We start from the raw sequence: 16,862 nt of genomic DNA, 5'->3' as shown, positions 1-16,862 counted from the left end.
TTCACGCAGAGAGTGGTGGGAGTGTGGAATGAGCTGCCTGATAAAGTGATACATTTAAGAAAAACTTGGACGGGTTCATGGATGGGAGGGGTGTGGAGGGATATGGTCCAAGTGCAGGTCAGTGGGACTAGGCAAAAATGGTTCGGCGCGGACAAGAGGGGTCAAGGGGCCTGTTTCTGAGCTGTAATTTTCTAAATCAGCTTAACCAATTTATTGGGGTTCTATGAAGAAGTCACATGTGATGTGAGTGAAGGGGAACCAGTGGATATATTGTACTTAGATTTTTAGAAGGCAATTGATAAGATGCCACATCAAAGGTTATTGTATAAAAGCTCACAGGGGTAACATATTGTCATGAATAGAAAATTGGCTAGCTCACGTGAAACAGAGTTGGCATAAAAAGGTATTTTTTTGGTTGGCAGGCTGTGACAAGTGGTATGCCACAGGGATCAGTGCTGGGAACTAAACTTTTTACAATTCGTACAAATGTCTTGGATGAAGGGGCCAATTTAGCAACTATAACAATATAGTTGCTAAATTTGCTGACAATACATAGGTAGGAAAGTAAATTGTGAAGAGGCCACAAGGAGCCTACACAGTGACATAGATAGGTTAAGTGAGTGGTCAAAACTCTGGCAAATGGAGTATAATGTGGGAAAATGCGAATATGTTTGTTTTGGTGGGAAGAATAAAAAAAGCTCATTATCTAATTGGTGAGAGATTGCAGAGCTCTGAGGTGCAGAGGGATCTGGGTGTCCTAATGCATGGATCGCAAAAGACTAATATACAAATATAGCAAGTAATTGGAAAAGGTAATAGAAAGTTATCATTTGTTGTGAAGAAGTTGGTTAGAAAAGTAGGGGGGCTATGTTTCAGTTGTGCAGGGCAATGGTGAGACCACATCTGGAGTATTGTGTACAATATTGAAAGTACATTAAATCAATACTAGGAATGAGCAGGTTGCCTTACAAGGAAAGGTTGGAGAAGTTAGGTTTTAATCCATTGGGGTTTAGAAGAATAAGAGGTGACTTGATCGAAACCTGAAAAATCCTGAGGGGTATTGACAGGTGGATGTGGAACAGGTGTTTCCTCTTGCCAGAGCATCTAGAACTAGGGGTCACTGTTTAAAAATGAGAGAGAACATTTTTCTCTGAGGGTCTCCAGCATTCCCTTCCCCTGAAGGCGGTGGAAGCAGATTCTTTGATATTTTTTAAGGAAGAGCCAGATAGATTCTTGATTAACAAGGTGGTGAAAGGTTATTGGGTCAGGCAGGAATGAGGCGTTGAAGTTACAATCAGATCAGCCATGAACTTATTCATGGTGGAACAGACTTGAAGAGCTGACCCACCTAAGCCTGCTGCTAATTCATATGTTTGTATTGAAATCATTGTACCGAAAGCAAAATAAATTTTGGGTACACACATGGGGTTAAGGAAGAAACTTAAATTTCAGAACAAAATCTTTTTGAAAAAAAAGTTGTATTTAATTGAAAATCTGCAATGTTTAAATGCACTGGGGAATGGAACGCCACATGTATAACATTAGCTTTTCAGGGCCAAAGAGTTTGCTCAGCAGTTTTCACACCTTAGTATGCTATTAAACCCGATTGAACAGCAACTCAAATGTTTGTTGCTTTTCCACTAAAAATAGCTGAAGTTCAACAAATAGGTGATTTTGAATTGTATCGATCTGCAAAGACTGCGTCAGTGAACCCAGTTGTGCAGTGTATCCCTCGTAGCAACTCATGGATTTCCGTGTTTAACTGCATGTATGCAGATAGCAGAAATTGCTGTCAGATTAACAGGGTACTGACAACCGTACCATAATTATTACCTCAAATTCTAGGCCAATGGATTTCTGTTGTTTTGCCCATTTCATGCTGATGGATGGAATTAAATGGAGCCAGGATGGAGGGAACTGAAGGAAAGTATGGAACAATACCAATGTTTTGTCAATGACCTCAACCTTAAATCATACAGTGATGCTACTTCCCCATCTTGCAAAGTTGCTACTCAGTCCAACAGTAATATTTAATAAATGTGTTGCAGTTGATAACTGCAAAGTATTCATAGACTCAGAGGTTTACAGCATGGAAACAGGGCATTGGGCCCAACTTGTCCATGTCGCCCCTTTGTTTATAACCACTAAGCTAGTCCCAATTGCCCGTGTTTGGCCCATATCCCTCTATAGCCATCTTACTCATGTAACCGTCTAAAGGTTTTTTAAAAGACAAAATTGTACCCACCTCGACTACGACCTCTGGCAGCTTGTTCCAGACACTTACCATCCTGTGCGCGAAAAAAATGCCCTTCTGGACTCTTTCTTATCTCTCCCCTTACACCTATGCCCTCTAGGTTTAGATTCCCCTACCTTTGAGAAAAGATATTGACTATCAAGCTGATCTATGCCCCTCATTATTTTATAGACCCCAAAAAGATCACCCCCTCAGCCTCCTACGCTCCAGATAAAAAAGCCCCAGTCTATCCAGCCTCTCCTTATAACTCAAACCGTCAAGTCCCGATAGCATCCTAGTAAATTTTTTCTGCACTCTTTCTAGTTTAGTAATATCCTTTCTACAATAGGGTGACCAGAACTGTACTCAGTATTCCAAGTGTGGCCTTACCAATGTATTGTACAACTTCAACAAGATGTCCCAATTCCTGTATTCAATGTTCTGACCAATGAAACCAAGCATGCTGAATGCCTTCTTCACTACGCTGTCCACCTGTGACTCAAGGAGCTATGAACCTCTATCTCTAGATCTCTTTGTTCAGTAACACCCCCCAACGCCCTACCATTAACTGAGTAAGTCCTGCCCTGGTTCGATCTACCAAATTGCATCACCTCGCACTTATCCAAATAAAACTCCATCTGCCATTCGTCAGTCCACTGGCCCAATTGATCAAGATCCCACAGCAATCCTTGATAACCTTCTTCACTGTCCACTATGCTACCAATCTTGGTGTCATCTGCAAACTTACTAACCCCATGCCTTCTAAATTCCCATCCAAATCACCAATCCCTGAGGCACACCGGGGGTCACAGGCCTCCAGTTTGAAAAACAACCCTCTACAACCACTCTCTGCCTTCTGTCATCAAGCCAATTTTGTATCCATTTAGCTACCTTACCCTGGATCCCATGAGATTTAACCTCATGCAACAACCTATCATGCGGTACCTTCATACAGACATGCAGGCAACATCAACTGCATCGCCCTCATCTATCTTCTTGGTTACCCCTTCAAAAAACTCAATCAAATTTGTGAGACATGATTTTCCACTCTCAAAGCCATGCTGACTGTCCCTAATCAGTCCTTGCCTCTCTAAATGCCTGTAGATCCTGTCTCTCAGAATACCTTCTAACAACTTACCCACTACAGATGATAGGCTCACACACTGGCCTGTAGTTCCCAGGCTTTTCCCTGCAGCCCTTTTTAAACGAAGGCACAACATTTGCCACACTCCAATCTTCAAGCACCTCGCCTGTGGCTATCGATGATTCAAATATGTCTGCTAGGGGACCCGCAATTTCCTCCCTAGCCTCCCACAGTGTCCTGGGGTACACTTCATCAGGTCCCGGGGATTTATTTACCTTGATGCGCTTTAAGACTTCCAGCACCTCCTTCTCTGTACACTTCTCAAGACATCAATATTTATTTTCTCAAGTTCCCTAACATCCATGCCTTTCTCAACAGTAAATACTGATGAGAAATATTCATTTAGGATCTCACCCATCTCTTGTGGATCCGCACATAGATGACCTTGTTGATCCTTAAGAGGCTGTACCCTCACCCTAGTTACTCTTTTGCCCTTCATGTTTTGTAGAATCGCTTTGGATTCTCCTTTGCCTTATCTGCCAAAGCAATCTCATGATGCCTTTTTGCCCTCCTGATTTCTCTCTTAACTCTACTCCTACACCCGCTATACTCTTCAAGGGATTCACTTGATCCCAACTGCCAATGCATGTCATGTGCCTCCTTCTTCTTGACCAGGGCTTCAATATCCCGAGTCGTCCAGGGTTCCCTATTCTAGAACAGTATATAAAATTCCTAGAATAATTGATAAATTTGACATTGCTTTCATTTCTAAATATCCAACTTTTATAATCAAAAGTACTGATTTACAAATTCTGGCCTCCATGCCAAATAGTCAAAGTGAAGATACTGACTGCCATTGTTCATCCTTCCATGACATCAGTGCACACATTTACTGTCATTCTGTCAGTTGCTGTGTGAGAGAAAGTAGAATGCCCTCCCTTATGCCAAACAACATACCTACTTTAAATTCTCCCAAAGCCTAAATATTAGCAAGAATTAACCATATCAACAACTAGAATTACAATTTAAACATAACTGATTCAAGTTATACAAAGCCAAGAGCTTTAATCTTCAAAGATCATGATAACCCAAGACTGCTCGAAAAACAGAATCAGTCGAAGGAAAGCTAGAGGCACACCAGCCCTATTAACGCTGTTTCCACCCAGTCCCAGAAATGTTACTCTGCAATGCTCTGTGTAAAATTTAGCAATGTTGCTTTGAATGCTATAGTAATAGAGTTGCTGAGAATCTGAGGAGGAGTGGCACTTTCAGTTTTTAATTGTAAAATTAATCAGTGTTCTGCAAAGTGGCTGCTTATACAGCATACTGTCAAACACACAATGGAGTTGATTTTTTTTGTATAGCACAGAGTCAAATGCCAAAATTTTGCTTGGGTATATGCTGGAAATAGTATACTATAACAACTATGTTCATTGCTAAAAGATCAAATTAGCATTGCAAACTGTTTCTTTTCTTGATTGCACTAATACAAAAGGTAAGGCCTCTTGTATTTTCTTCCATAAAATTTGCCATGACTACATATATGGAATAAGCAAGACAAAAGGGCAATTCTAAACTAGAATTACTAGTTAAAAATTGTACGTCACCAAACTGACTTAACTCTCCTGTGAAGCTGTGTAAATATACAGATATTATAGTACAGTACTGTACTACACAAACCAGCAGATAACAATAATTGTCTGTACATTTCATGGTTAAGATTTCCGAGTACTTAGCATGTTTGCATTAATAAACAATGTATATACAACTAAGACAACAACTGGGTGTGTTCTTACAAAACTACTTATGGAATAGAGCTAAACTACTTATGTCTGGCAAAAAAAATGCTTTCTGAAATTCTAAAGAAACAATTATCAACAGGTTCTGATCTTAACTACTATGCATGGGAACGCTGGTTAACTACAAACATGTACTTGCAATACACCTTTCTTTCAGATGCCAAGAACATCAAGCAAATATAAAAGTAGGACTGTTAGTCTAATTTGCCAGCTCATTAAGTAGCAGTAAGTGAACTACATGTACCATTGCGTTTGTAAATAAATCCCTTAGAGTGCTGACTGAGACACAAGTATACTTATAAAATAAGAAATTAAAATTTGAAGTATACATTATAAGTTTCACTCTTCCAGCTGGAACTTTTCTGTCTTCTCTTATACTGTTATATCATTGTAAATAACATTTTTTAAAAGTTCCAACAAGTAACAAAGCTACAGTCTGCAATGAGGTAGAATCTAAAATATGCTGCATTCATTTTAAACATGTTAACTTGAACACCAGGTACCAATACCTGATCACCAGCCCTGGCTATTACATTCCTAAATCTGGCTCCCTTAGCCTGGCGGCAGACCTGTGGTCCCACTGATTTCCTTTGGATTTATAAGTTTGTTGCTGGGATAAAGAAGCTGGAAGTTAATTTACAGGTGTTAGGATCCAGAATCTGAATCAGGCAGTTATAGAAATAAAAACCAAAGATTGATAGATTAAGTCAATATTGGGCAAGAGTTAAAACAAGAATTAACATTTGAGGTCCTTGAACAGCAAGCAGTAAAAGTGCTGTACAGTAAGCTTTACCTTTGAAGAATGAACACAAGATATGATCTTCACAATGGTTAACAATTCATTCATCCAAACTATAAATTGTAACAAACAGCTATTAAAGCAGTTTATTTTCCACACAAGCTGCGCGCTCTGCAGCAGTGGCTCACTCACTAGGCAGGCAAATAAACAAAGTTGGTTCTCAAATAATTGGTCACCTCCAAAGCCCAAAATCAAACGTTGTAATTACATAAATCGCATCAAAAATCTTTCTCCTTTTAACCATTAACATTCTCCTACCTTGAAAGCCTGACTCTTGCTGGTGCATGTTCCAGAGTAGTGTACACCCTCAAGTACCTCGTCCATATGCCCCTTCTCTGTATATGCCTAAACAGTAAGCGTCAGCAGGCTTTTGGACAATCAGCCAACTTGGGCCTACAGCCAAGCCAGATCTAGGTCTCACCTGACTTCCACACATGCGCATTTCCTCGCAAGTGTGGTTGGTTGCAAGAATTCTGGCTGATTTTCCTCTCCCTGACCTAGAGGTAGTACGATTTCACTGCCCTGACTCGGCACAGACTGGGGATCAAACATGTCCCATCCTACTGGTATGTATAGCTCATTTCATTGTTGGTTTAGCCAGCTAAGTCAGAGAAACCTACTTGAGAATATTTAATATATCAGAAGTTTATTACTTGGTTTTACAAATGTGAGGCTTCAGACTTTGGAACTCATGTCCCAAAGCAAAGTAATCTTCCATCCAGCTCGCCCAGTCTGCTAAACTAACTTAAATTCTACTAAGATTAGGCAACAATGAATGTGGATGTGCATTTACATTCTAGGTCTTAACCACATCAAAAGCAATTCGGAATATAATAAAACTGAATACTGTAGTGGTGAGTTGAAATTTAAGGTTAGGTAGTTTTATTATTTCTGGCATTAGGCCAAGGTCTTTATGCAAGTATAAAATAATTCTAATAGGTCTTATATTTCTTTGAACCATCTTATGATTTTTTATCAAAGGCTCTGATGTAGAACAATGAAAGAATGATTTTGAAATATTGACCATGTATGCTAATATTCAGTTTTGCAACCTTTCTCAGCCAATGAGATCCCTTCCAAATGTCAAGCCAGCGCGTATATATAGGGTGGGGGTGGAGGGAAAGCAACCAAGCAACGAAAGAAAACAGCTGCAATGTAAGGTTCTTCCCAATCATTCCTTAAATTGGATGGCAAAGGGGGACACGATTTTTTAAATATTAAAATTGTATAGTGCATCAATTGTCAACAAAATAGTGCCACAATGTAATAAGATGCAAAATCACCTTCATCACTTCTGTTCCAATGTCCTGACTTCATCCAGGATGAGGAAGTAAGGTATAAACGGATAATTGCACTAAGAAAGGGCAGAGAGCAATCTGAGACCTGGATTCAGGAGCTCATCTGTATATACCTGCAGACAGCTTAGAGCAGCTTTCATGGATTGCTCAATTTTTCGACCGTTCCAAATCAACACGACCAAAGAACAATGTGACAAATGTATTTTTCTTTGCCAGTCCTGATACCATGAGTGAAAAATATTCCACTGGTATTCACTGAAGCCCATTTTTAAAGAAGCTATTTCTCCACAAAAGCCTTTCCTAGAATGGCGTTTTGACAAAGCAGCTCTTGCCAAGCTTGGGTGATACATGTTTGATATCCTTTGTGGTTGGAGAATTCATATTCCATAGGAGTCTTTATAATTCAATTAGAAATTTTACAGATTAAGAATCTTACTTATTAGTTGATCTTCCATGGTCTTTAGGATCAAGCATAATCCTCAGGTGAAGGGGAATTAGATAATGGAGGCCAGTTTTATTGGGCATGCACGTGTAATTTAAACCCCATTACAATGTTATACATTTTGCACTTATGGATTTATAATGGCAATGTTAAAATATGTTCACAATTATAACAAAACTGCTTTTCTTATCACAACCTGCAGCCAATGGGGTGCAGGCACTGGCAATGTTCTTTCATGATAGTTAACAACATAAATGCGTAGAAAGCAGAGAGAAGAGAATCTCCACTTTCTAAATACTTTACAAACTATTCAAAGGGTCCAACCCACTTTGGCACTACATTAGATTGCCTTTCCTACTGTGCCCAACTAAAGTGGTGGAAAACTGCCCCTTCCGAGGAGTTTCACTCCACTCCGCATTGGGCGAATAGAGGAAAAAGCTCGAATTCGCCTTGCAGATGTTAGATGGAACTGCAGCTGAATTTCAGAAATACCACTCCTCATCCCCACCTTTGTTACCACTACTCCTGACTATTCTAACAAAATCAGCCTCTCACATTTATCCTCTGCAAACTTCATCCAAACTCCGACTACCCATGACCAAACTGTGCTCGCTGACCTACAGTGGCTCTGGGTTAAACAATGCCTTGATTTTAAAACTGTCATCCTTATTTTCAAATCTCTCCAATAGCTGCACCTCTCCAAATTTCTAATCTCCTGCCCCTCCTAGATATCTGCGCTCCTTTAAATTCTAGCCTCTTCAACACCCTCATTTTAAATCACTATCATTGATGGCTAAGTCTCCAGCTGCCCCAAATTTGGAATGTCCACTCCCTCCCCTAAAGTTCTCCACTTCCATACCTTGCATTCTTCCTTTAGGTGCCCCTTAAAACCTACCTCTTTGACGAGGCTTTTGGGGCTCAGTTTGCCCCTATGAAGCAGTCTGTGACGTGATATATAAAAGGCATTATATTAATACAGGCTGTTGCTGGTACAGCGTGCACACAAAATGGTTTTATGATACATAACCTTCATCACCATTTGAAGTCAATGCTAGGTTGAAATCAATTTGGAATCATAAAACTTGCATCTTGTGCATATTTTGTTTTATGTAGTACCACTAAATTTAGCCAACATTTAAACCTCACAGATGAGGTGTTCAATGGGGTCTTTTTCACTTTGGGGACAAACAGAAAACTGGCAGTAGATTGGCCACCTGTTATATGGCTTGCTCAATTTTCATTTCCATTTAAGTCAGAAAGATTGGTGATTAAAAACAAAAGAGGTTAAACTTTAATAACGCAATATCAATATATATTAAGTATTATTTAATCCAATCCAGTCAGTTCAGAGTATTTGGCTCTGTGAGGAAAACATGCATGTTTCAATTAATGAGTGGAAAGATGCAAAACTTCCAAACTAGATAAGATCATGAATGTAGAATTCAGCAAAAAATAAGTCGCCTCAGTCGACCGCACAAGATTGTAAAGTACATGCTATAAGGTGTGTTCAGTTCTGCAGCAAAGCGGTTTGCTGCGTTAAATTTACATAAAGTTCAATTAATGAGTGGAAAGATGCAAAACTTCCAAACTAGATAAGATCATGAATGTAGAATTCAGCAAAAAATAAGTCGCCTCAGTCGACCGCACAAGATTGTAAAGTACATGCTATAAGGTGTGTTCAGTTCTGCAGCAAAGCGGTTTGCTGCGTTAAATTTACATAAAGCTTTTTTATATAAAATACACATCTATTCTCATAAACCTGATCCAAAAAAATAAACCTGTACAAATATTCACTTCTGAAAAATGAGAGTTTTACTTTTCCATATCCGAAATGGCTTCAATTGCGTAAGGTTTTTACCCAACATGTGTAACATTTTGCCATCTCCTATATACTCATTATTTCATCCACAAAAATCAAGAATTATTAGGACAGGAAAAGGTGGCAACTGACACCAATGGTGGAGAATTGGGACAGCCACCTACAAAAGATACTAATTGAAAGTTTGGATATTCATACACGTGTCAATGCACATTAACACACACAAAAATGAAATGACCAATGACAGAAAAGGCAGGATCCTCTTTACCTACTGGATTTCATTGGGATTTTATTTTGTACATAACTTATTGCAGCCTATGCATGGATTACTTTCCCATTTGAAGATTGAGAAATTGCCATACAAAGCAGCCACTCTTGCTAATGATCTAATTGTCTGTCCCTTGCTTAGGTTTTTTTTCACAAGAATAAGACATACCACTTACCTGCTTATTTTCAAAAATGTAGTGATCCTATTGCTCTGTCATTAAACCAGTTTGCAATTGAAAATTAAAAAGAATGCCCAAAGCTTAAATGTTCTAAATCAACACACCACTTCAGCTGCACAAACAGTACACAAAGAAATTAATTTTGCTAAACCCATCTTTTTTATCCTTTTTCTCTGATTCTGCATCATTGCAAATGAGCATAAAGAAAATACTGTACGAAAGCACATGATGTATATCCAATTTGTGGCAGTAATCGTATAATCTGGGGGATACGTATCATATTCTATCAATTCATAAAGCATCTTTTAGTCAGCATTCATACATACAAGAACACTGGATAAGTTGGCAATGAAAGATTATTGCATGCCCTCAGTGCTTAAACACAAGTGGTCTTTTTTCTGTACTTCACTGCCACCTGTTGGAACTGCCTACCACATTTTGTGAAAAAGTGGATTCCTGTTCCAGTCCTGTTTCATATTCATATAAATACACTTTATGGCAAAGTTGGAATTTATGGATTTTGGAGCATGGGAGACCAGCAAAGAGACAATGGAGAAATGGAGAAATCCTGAATAAAGTTTTCAACAGTAGAAAGCCTGAGGCAGGCGAGGTTGTGGAAATGGACATTAGCAGTCTTAGTAATGGGAAAGATGTGGCTCTTGAAATTCGGTTCTGGTTCGATTGGAATGTCAAGAGTTCACATTATGTTCTGCCTGACAAAATGTCTCAAGAGAATGCAATACAATCAGGGTGGCACAGCCATGGAGGTTTATGGAAAGCTAAAGAGAAGGGCTTTGGTCTCCCTGATGCTTGCCCTCTTTTTAGGTCAAACCAAATAAACAAACTCAGATTAAGTCAGGACAAAGTAAAAGGGGCAGCTCCCCAAAAAGAGGGGGAACAGCCCAAACAGAAATCAAAGTACAAAGGAAACTTAAAAACATCAAATTAAAATGTGATTGTCAGGGTCAATAACGCACCCCAACCCCTGTGGTGCCCAACGGGCGCGGAAGGCGTCAACCGCGCCCGTGGACACCGCATGCTCCCTCTCCAGAGACATCCGGCCGCAAACATAGCCGCGGTAGAGGGGCAGACAGTCAGGATGGACGGTCTCCTCGATCGCCCGCTGCCTGGACCGGTAAATGGCGCGTTTCACCAGGCCCAGGAGCAGGTTCACGAGGAGGTCGCCATCCCGACCCTCCCCTCTCCGCACCGGGTGTCCGTAGATCAGGAACGTGGGACTGAAGTGTAAACAAAACATCAATAAAAGGTTCTTTAGGAAAACAAAAAGGGAGTGCAGCCTAAGACACACAACATAGACATGGTCCACGGACTCCACAAGGCCACAGAAAGGGCAGTCTTCGGAGCCCGTGAACCAGTGAATCCTACGGTTGTGCGGCACTGCTGCATGCATCACCCTCCACCCCAGGTCCCCGACGTAATTGGGGGAGATCCCTCCATAGAGGGACCTCCAGCGGGGACCTCCGCCGCCCGGCGGCAACAAGGCCCGCCAAGGTGTATCCAGGCGACAGGCGAGGAAGCAGTAGTGGAAGGTGTGCAGCAGCAGCCCGCACAGGAAATGCCTCCGCATGGTAGAAAAAGGCACGGAGGACATTTCCGCGTGGCGGCTCAGGCTGTGGGGCACCTCACCCGAGGAGGGGGGTTGAGGTTTTGGGCCAATGTGGAATTCCGTCCGAACAGGGGAACGCTTGGGCGGGATCCCACGCCTGCGCCGCCTCGAGTTTGCGTGCAGTTTCGGGGCCGAGCACGACCGTCCTAAGGTCTAGGATGACTTTGGCCGCGTGCCGGACGGTCGTCCCCGCGCGCTCAGCCAACACGCGGGGACTCATCCAGCCCGCCTTGAAGGATCTTTTGACTCAGTCATAATAGCTTAAAAGCTTATTTATCAGTGTCACAAGTAGGCTTTATTATCAATGCTAACACTGCAGTGAAGTTACTGTGAAAATCCCCGAGTCACCGCACTTCAGTGCCTGTTCAGGTACATGCGGGAGAATTTAGCATGGCCAATGCACCTAATCAGCACGTCTTTTGGACTGTGGGAGGAAACCCATGATGTGGAGATGCCGGCGTTGGACTGGGGTGAACACAGTAAGAAGTCTCACAACACCAGGTTAAAGTCCAACAGGTTTATTTGGTAGCAAATACCATAAGCTTTCGGAGCGCTGCTCCTTTGTCAGATGGAGTGGAAATGTGCTCTCAAACAGTGCACAGAGACACAAAATCAAGTTACAGAATACTGATTAGAATGCGAATCCCTAAAGCCAGCCAGGTCTTAAAGGTACAGACAGGAGCACTGTTCCTTCATCAGGTGAGTCACCTGATGAAGGAGCAGTGCTCCGAAAGCTCATGGTACCAAATAAACCTGTTGGACTTTAACCTGGTGTTGTGAGACTACTTATAGAGTTTTACAGCATGGAAAGAGGCTCATCGTGACCGCACCAGCCATCAAACACCTATCTATTCTAATCCCATTTTCCAACACTTGGCCCATCGCCTTGCATGCTATGGCATTTCAAATGCTCATCTAAATACTTCTAAATTCTGTGAGAGTTCCTGCCTATACTAATCTTTCAGATTGAGAGTTCCAGATTCACATCATCCTCTGGGTGCAAACGTTTTTCCTCACAACTCCTATAAATCTCCTGCCCCTTAACTTAAATCAAATCTATACCCCCTGGTTAATGACTCCTCTGCTAAGGGGAAAAGTTCCTTCCTAGCCACCCTATCTAAGGCCCTCAAAATTGTATACATCTTAATCAGGTCCCTCCTCAGCCTTCTCTGCTCCAAGGAAAACAACACCAGCCTATCCAGTCTCTTTTGATAGGTGAAACACTCCAGCCCAGGCAACATCCTCGTGAATCTCCTCTGCACCCTCTCTCGTGCAATCAGTACCTTCCTATAATGTGGCAACCAGAACTGCATGCAGTACTCCAGCTGTGGCCTAACCAGTGTTTTATACAGCTCCATCATAACCTCCCTGCTGTTACACATTGGACACCTCAATTAATAAAAGCAAGTATTCCATATGCCTTCTTAACCATCTTATCTACCTATCCTGCTGTCTTCAGAGATCTATGGGCATGCACACCAATACCCCTCTGATCCTCTGTACTCCCTACGGTCTAACCAATCGTCGTGTATATTCCCTTGCCTTGCTAGACCTCCCAAAATGCATTACCTCTAATCTTTCAGGGTTAAATTCCATTTGCCCCCGTCCTGCCCATCGAACCAGCCCATCTGTATCGTCCTGTAATCCAAAGCTTTGCTCCTCACTACGTCTGTGGGTTTTGTCTCATATTTTCCAGTGTATATGAGATGAAAAGCATGTATTTCAACCCAAGTGGGTTCAGATATTTCTCCCTTACAGTTTGGTAGGAATAGGTATCCCCTGTTTGCTCTAAATTGGGACATTTCTCTCCCTCCCCTGGGTATTAGTGGTTGGGGTATTCCCTTGGGGTATAACTGGGAGATTGGGCTGTGCCAGGGTTTGTGCTTCTTCGCTCACTCAGGGTTCAGACTCTCTCTTTGCCTGGATGGGGGGGGGGAGGGGGTTTTTTTATGTCTCTAAGTGAGGTCTTTCTGGAAACTTCTTCCTTCTCAGGTTTCCTCACCGTCACTTGGAAGTCATCGTACGTATCACAGCCCAGGTACCAGCCATCATCCGAATCCTCGAGCTCCGCTCCAGCCGCCACGCACCTAACCGCCGCCATCACATCACACCTCCGCACCACCCCTGCAGGCCCGGCCTCTCAGCCCCGCCCTAGTGTGGGGCCCACAATCCCACCACCCACTGAACACAGCCCCCGCCCACTGACTCTCAGCCCCGCCCCGCCCCGGGCTGCGGCCACACCCATCGCCCCGCCTGCAGCCGCGCCCCTCAGGGGCGAGCTGCACCCATAGCCCCACCCCCATTGCACTGCCCCTGACTCTCAGCCCCGCCCAGGGATATGACCACAACGATAGCCCCGCCCTCTGGGTCCAGCCCCGCCCCGTGGGACCAGCCCCGCCCCCTGGCCCCAGCCCCGCCCCCTCTGAAAGGCCACGGCCGCTGGGTCCGACCACGCCCCCTGATCTATGGTTACACCCATATCCCCGCCTCCAGCCCCGCCCCGATCCCTGGCCCCTCCCCCAGCCCCGCCCTAAACTTCACCCCACTTATTAATTGAAGTTTGTGCTCTACCCCTTAGCTCTCAAATATTCGGCACCTGACTATCTCTAATGACTACCTACAAGCAAATGAGAACTTGTAGCATAATTGTCAAAGTTGATTTAAAAGATTTGTTTGGAATTTCCCTGCAGATAGTGAATAGAAAATCTCCCCCCCTCAAAAACATCTTTATAAAATTGTCAATGTTCAACTGGCCTGGATTTAGGAAATGGAAGCGCTGCCAACCTGCCTCGTACAGCACCAAGATCTGAATTTACAATTTTCCCCTAAATCACTTTGTTTGGGAGACCAAATGTAGGGGGCTGGGAAACAGGAGCGTCATTTTGATCAATGAATATGATAAACCTATCATTACCTTTTATCATAACTTTTACAGATGCACCATAGAAAACATTATTTCCGGATGTATCGCAGCTTTGTATGGCTCCTGCTCTGCCCAAGACCGCAAGAAACTACAAAGGGTCGTGAATGTAGTTCGATCCATCTCGCAAACCAACCTCCCATCCATTGACTCTGTCTACACTTCCCGCTGCCTCAGGAAAAGCAGCCAGCATAATTAAGGACCTCACGCACCCCGGACATTCTTCTCTTCCACCTTCTTCCGTCGGGAAAAAGATACAAAAGTCTGAGGTCACGTACCAACTGACTCAAGAACAGCTTCTTTCCTGCTGCTATCAGACTTTTGAATGGATCTACCTCACACCAAGTTAATCTTTCTCTACACCCTAGCTATGATTGTAACACTATGTTCTGCACCTTCTTTCCTCATCCCCTATATACTCTATGAACGGTATGCTTTGTCTGTAAAGCACTCAAGAAACAATACTTCTCACTGTGTACCAATACATGTGACAATAATAAATCAAATCAAATCAAATGTGTGCTGATCTGCAAAATAAATACTGTTCTTGGGGTAAGAACTGAAAATGCTGCTTAAGCTCAGCAGGTCTAGCAGCATCTGTGAAGAGAGAAACATTAAGTCCATATGACCCCTCTACCCTGCTTCTATTTGACTGTTCTTGAGATATTTGGTTGAAGACAAACGGTCTTTCATGCCGGGTTATATTCCAGTCCAGCAGTCTCCAAACTTTTCAGTACAAGGGCCACATCGTATATTTTACACATTTTCGCGGGCCAAAGAAAAAAATTAGTTTTATAAATGAATGAATATTTCAAGTTGCTGCGGGTCGGATGTGACCCGCTGCGGGCCGGATGTGGCCCGCGGGCCGTAGTTCGGAGACCCCTGTTCTAGTCAATGGTCACTATTGGTCATTGAACAGGTACTGAACCTGACCTTGAGACAGCTTTATCCTGGATGATACTATGGTTATGCAATGGGATGTTTTGGAGTCTTGCATCTTACTAAAGATGGAGATATGTTGGGGTAAATTTTCAAAAGTGATAATATAGTACTGAAGAATACTTGATGGGAAGATGGGTATAAATTTGCTGTGGCATGCAATGCATTCAATGTGCAAATCAGGACAAACATTGTGTTTGTCCTGGTAGATTGGGCCTAAACTCCAATGGGTATAGCCAAACTCTTCATCCCAAAAATCAAGAGTGACTTTTTCTGAATGACATTCCTGGCACTGTGACTCTCATTGTACATGCATGGTTACATGATGGAGGGGAGCCATGAGCCAAGTGCTCAGGTTGGGATCACTGTCACCAAGCAGCTATCTTGTAGTTTGTCATGGTGGCTCAAATATGGCAGAAAGATTGACTGTTGCAGGTGAAAACATTGTAACAATTGCCAGAATAATGGTCACACCACAGTGCAGTTCAAAGAGTACTAGTACAGGCATGCAATCAATGCACCATTGGAAATCTGACTATCTGTTTAAATGAGTGCTATCCTTTTCAGTTTTGGTACATCTCACCATGTGTGTGCAGTTGATGGCACAGTGCACCATGGAAAAGCCTGTTAATCTGGCAAAGCCACATGTCCGCAGCTCCTGCTTCTTCCTAGTTAAAGAGAAGATTGTGAGTTCCCCTCTCCTGGTGTACAGGACCATCAAAGTGTGGTTTGTTTCGGCTGACTCCCGCCTAGAAGAATCTAGTTGAGGGTAATGGGTAATCATCATTGACCTCGCCCTTCTGTGCAATGTAGGTCCTGTTATATGAGGTGGCATGGGGTCATTAACTACCTCCTGGGTGAAATGTAAATGTCTCAGACACAGCTGCTAGTTTAAGTGGAAACAGGAGGAGTGCTCCTTGAGTAGCCTTGGTGGGTATGACTCTCTTTTAAGAACTCTCCTCCTCCTCCCTCTAGGCACAGCTTCGCTTTACTGGCTGTACTCCATGTACCTGTCATGCTGTAGCCCAGTAACTGCAACTATAGCCCCCATTAGTGATAGCAGGCAGGCTTCCTGCTGACAGGCCTTTACATTCCTCTGACCTGCTTGGCAAATTGCGACAACATTCCCCTGACTCCAACAACTTTTCATAAATCCTCCATTAGCTCTGAACACAGTACCTCCATTAACTCTGCAGCAGTAAAAGAAAGTCAAAAGCTGCTCACCTGAAAGTCCCAAGCTGATGTATTTACATAATGCTTGCGTGGTGTGTCTTGCTCGCAGCTGAACACATAAGCCGATGATGCTTAGAGAAGGTAAATTGACAGGTCTAAAAAGTTAAAAAAGTTTATTTATTAGTCACAAGTAAGGCTTACATTAACATTGCAATGAAGTTACTGTTAAATACCCCTAGTTGCCACACTTCAGCGCCTGTTCGGGTCAATGCACCTAACCAGC

The 16,862-nt window shown here is 42.7% G+C and overlaps 1 protein-coding gene across 1 annotated transcript in view; it reads right to left on the bottom strand.

Moving 5' to 3' along the window:
• Window positions 1-13,730, bottom strand: part of asz1 (ankyrin repeat, SAM and basic leucine zipper domain containing 1) — a 76,358-nt gene extending 62,628 nt beyond the window's left edge. The window contains exon 1 of the mRNA XM_078221165.1: window positions 13,550-13,730. Within this exon, the coding sequence (XP_078077291.1) occupies window positions 13,550-13,648 (99 nt within the window). The 5' untranslated portion in view covers window positions 13,649-13,730. The remainder of the gene's footprint in view (window positions 1-13,549) is intronic.
• Between the last annotated feature and the right edge of the window lie 3,132 nt (window positions 13,731-16,862).

Source organism: Mustelus asterias, chromosome 9 (genome assembly GCF_964213995.1).
Source record: "Mustelus asterias chromosome 9, sMusAst1.hap1.1, whole genome shotgun sequence".
In the NCBI taxonomy this organism is placed as follows: domain Eukaryota; kingdom Metazoa; phylum Chordata; class Chondrichthyes; order Carcharhiniformes; family Triakidae; genus Mustelus; species Mustelus asterias.
The sequence above is the reverse complement of the archived record's forward strand: the minus strand, read 5'-3'. Positions and strand labels throughout refer to the sequence as shown.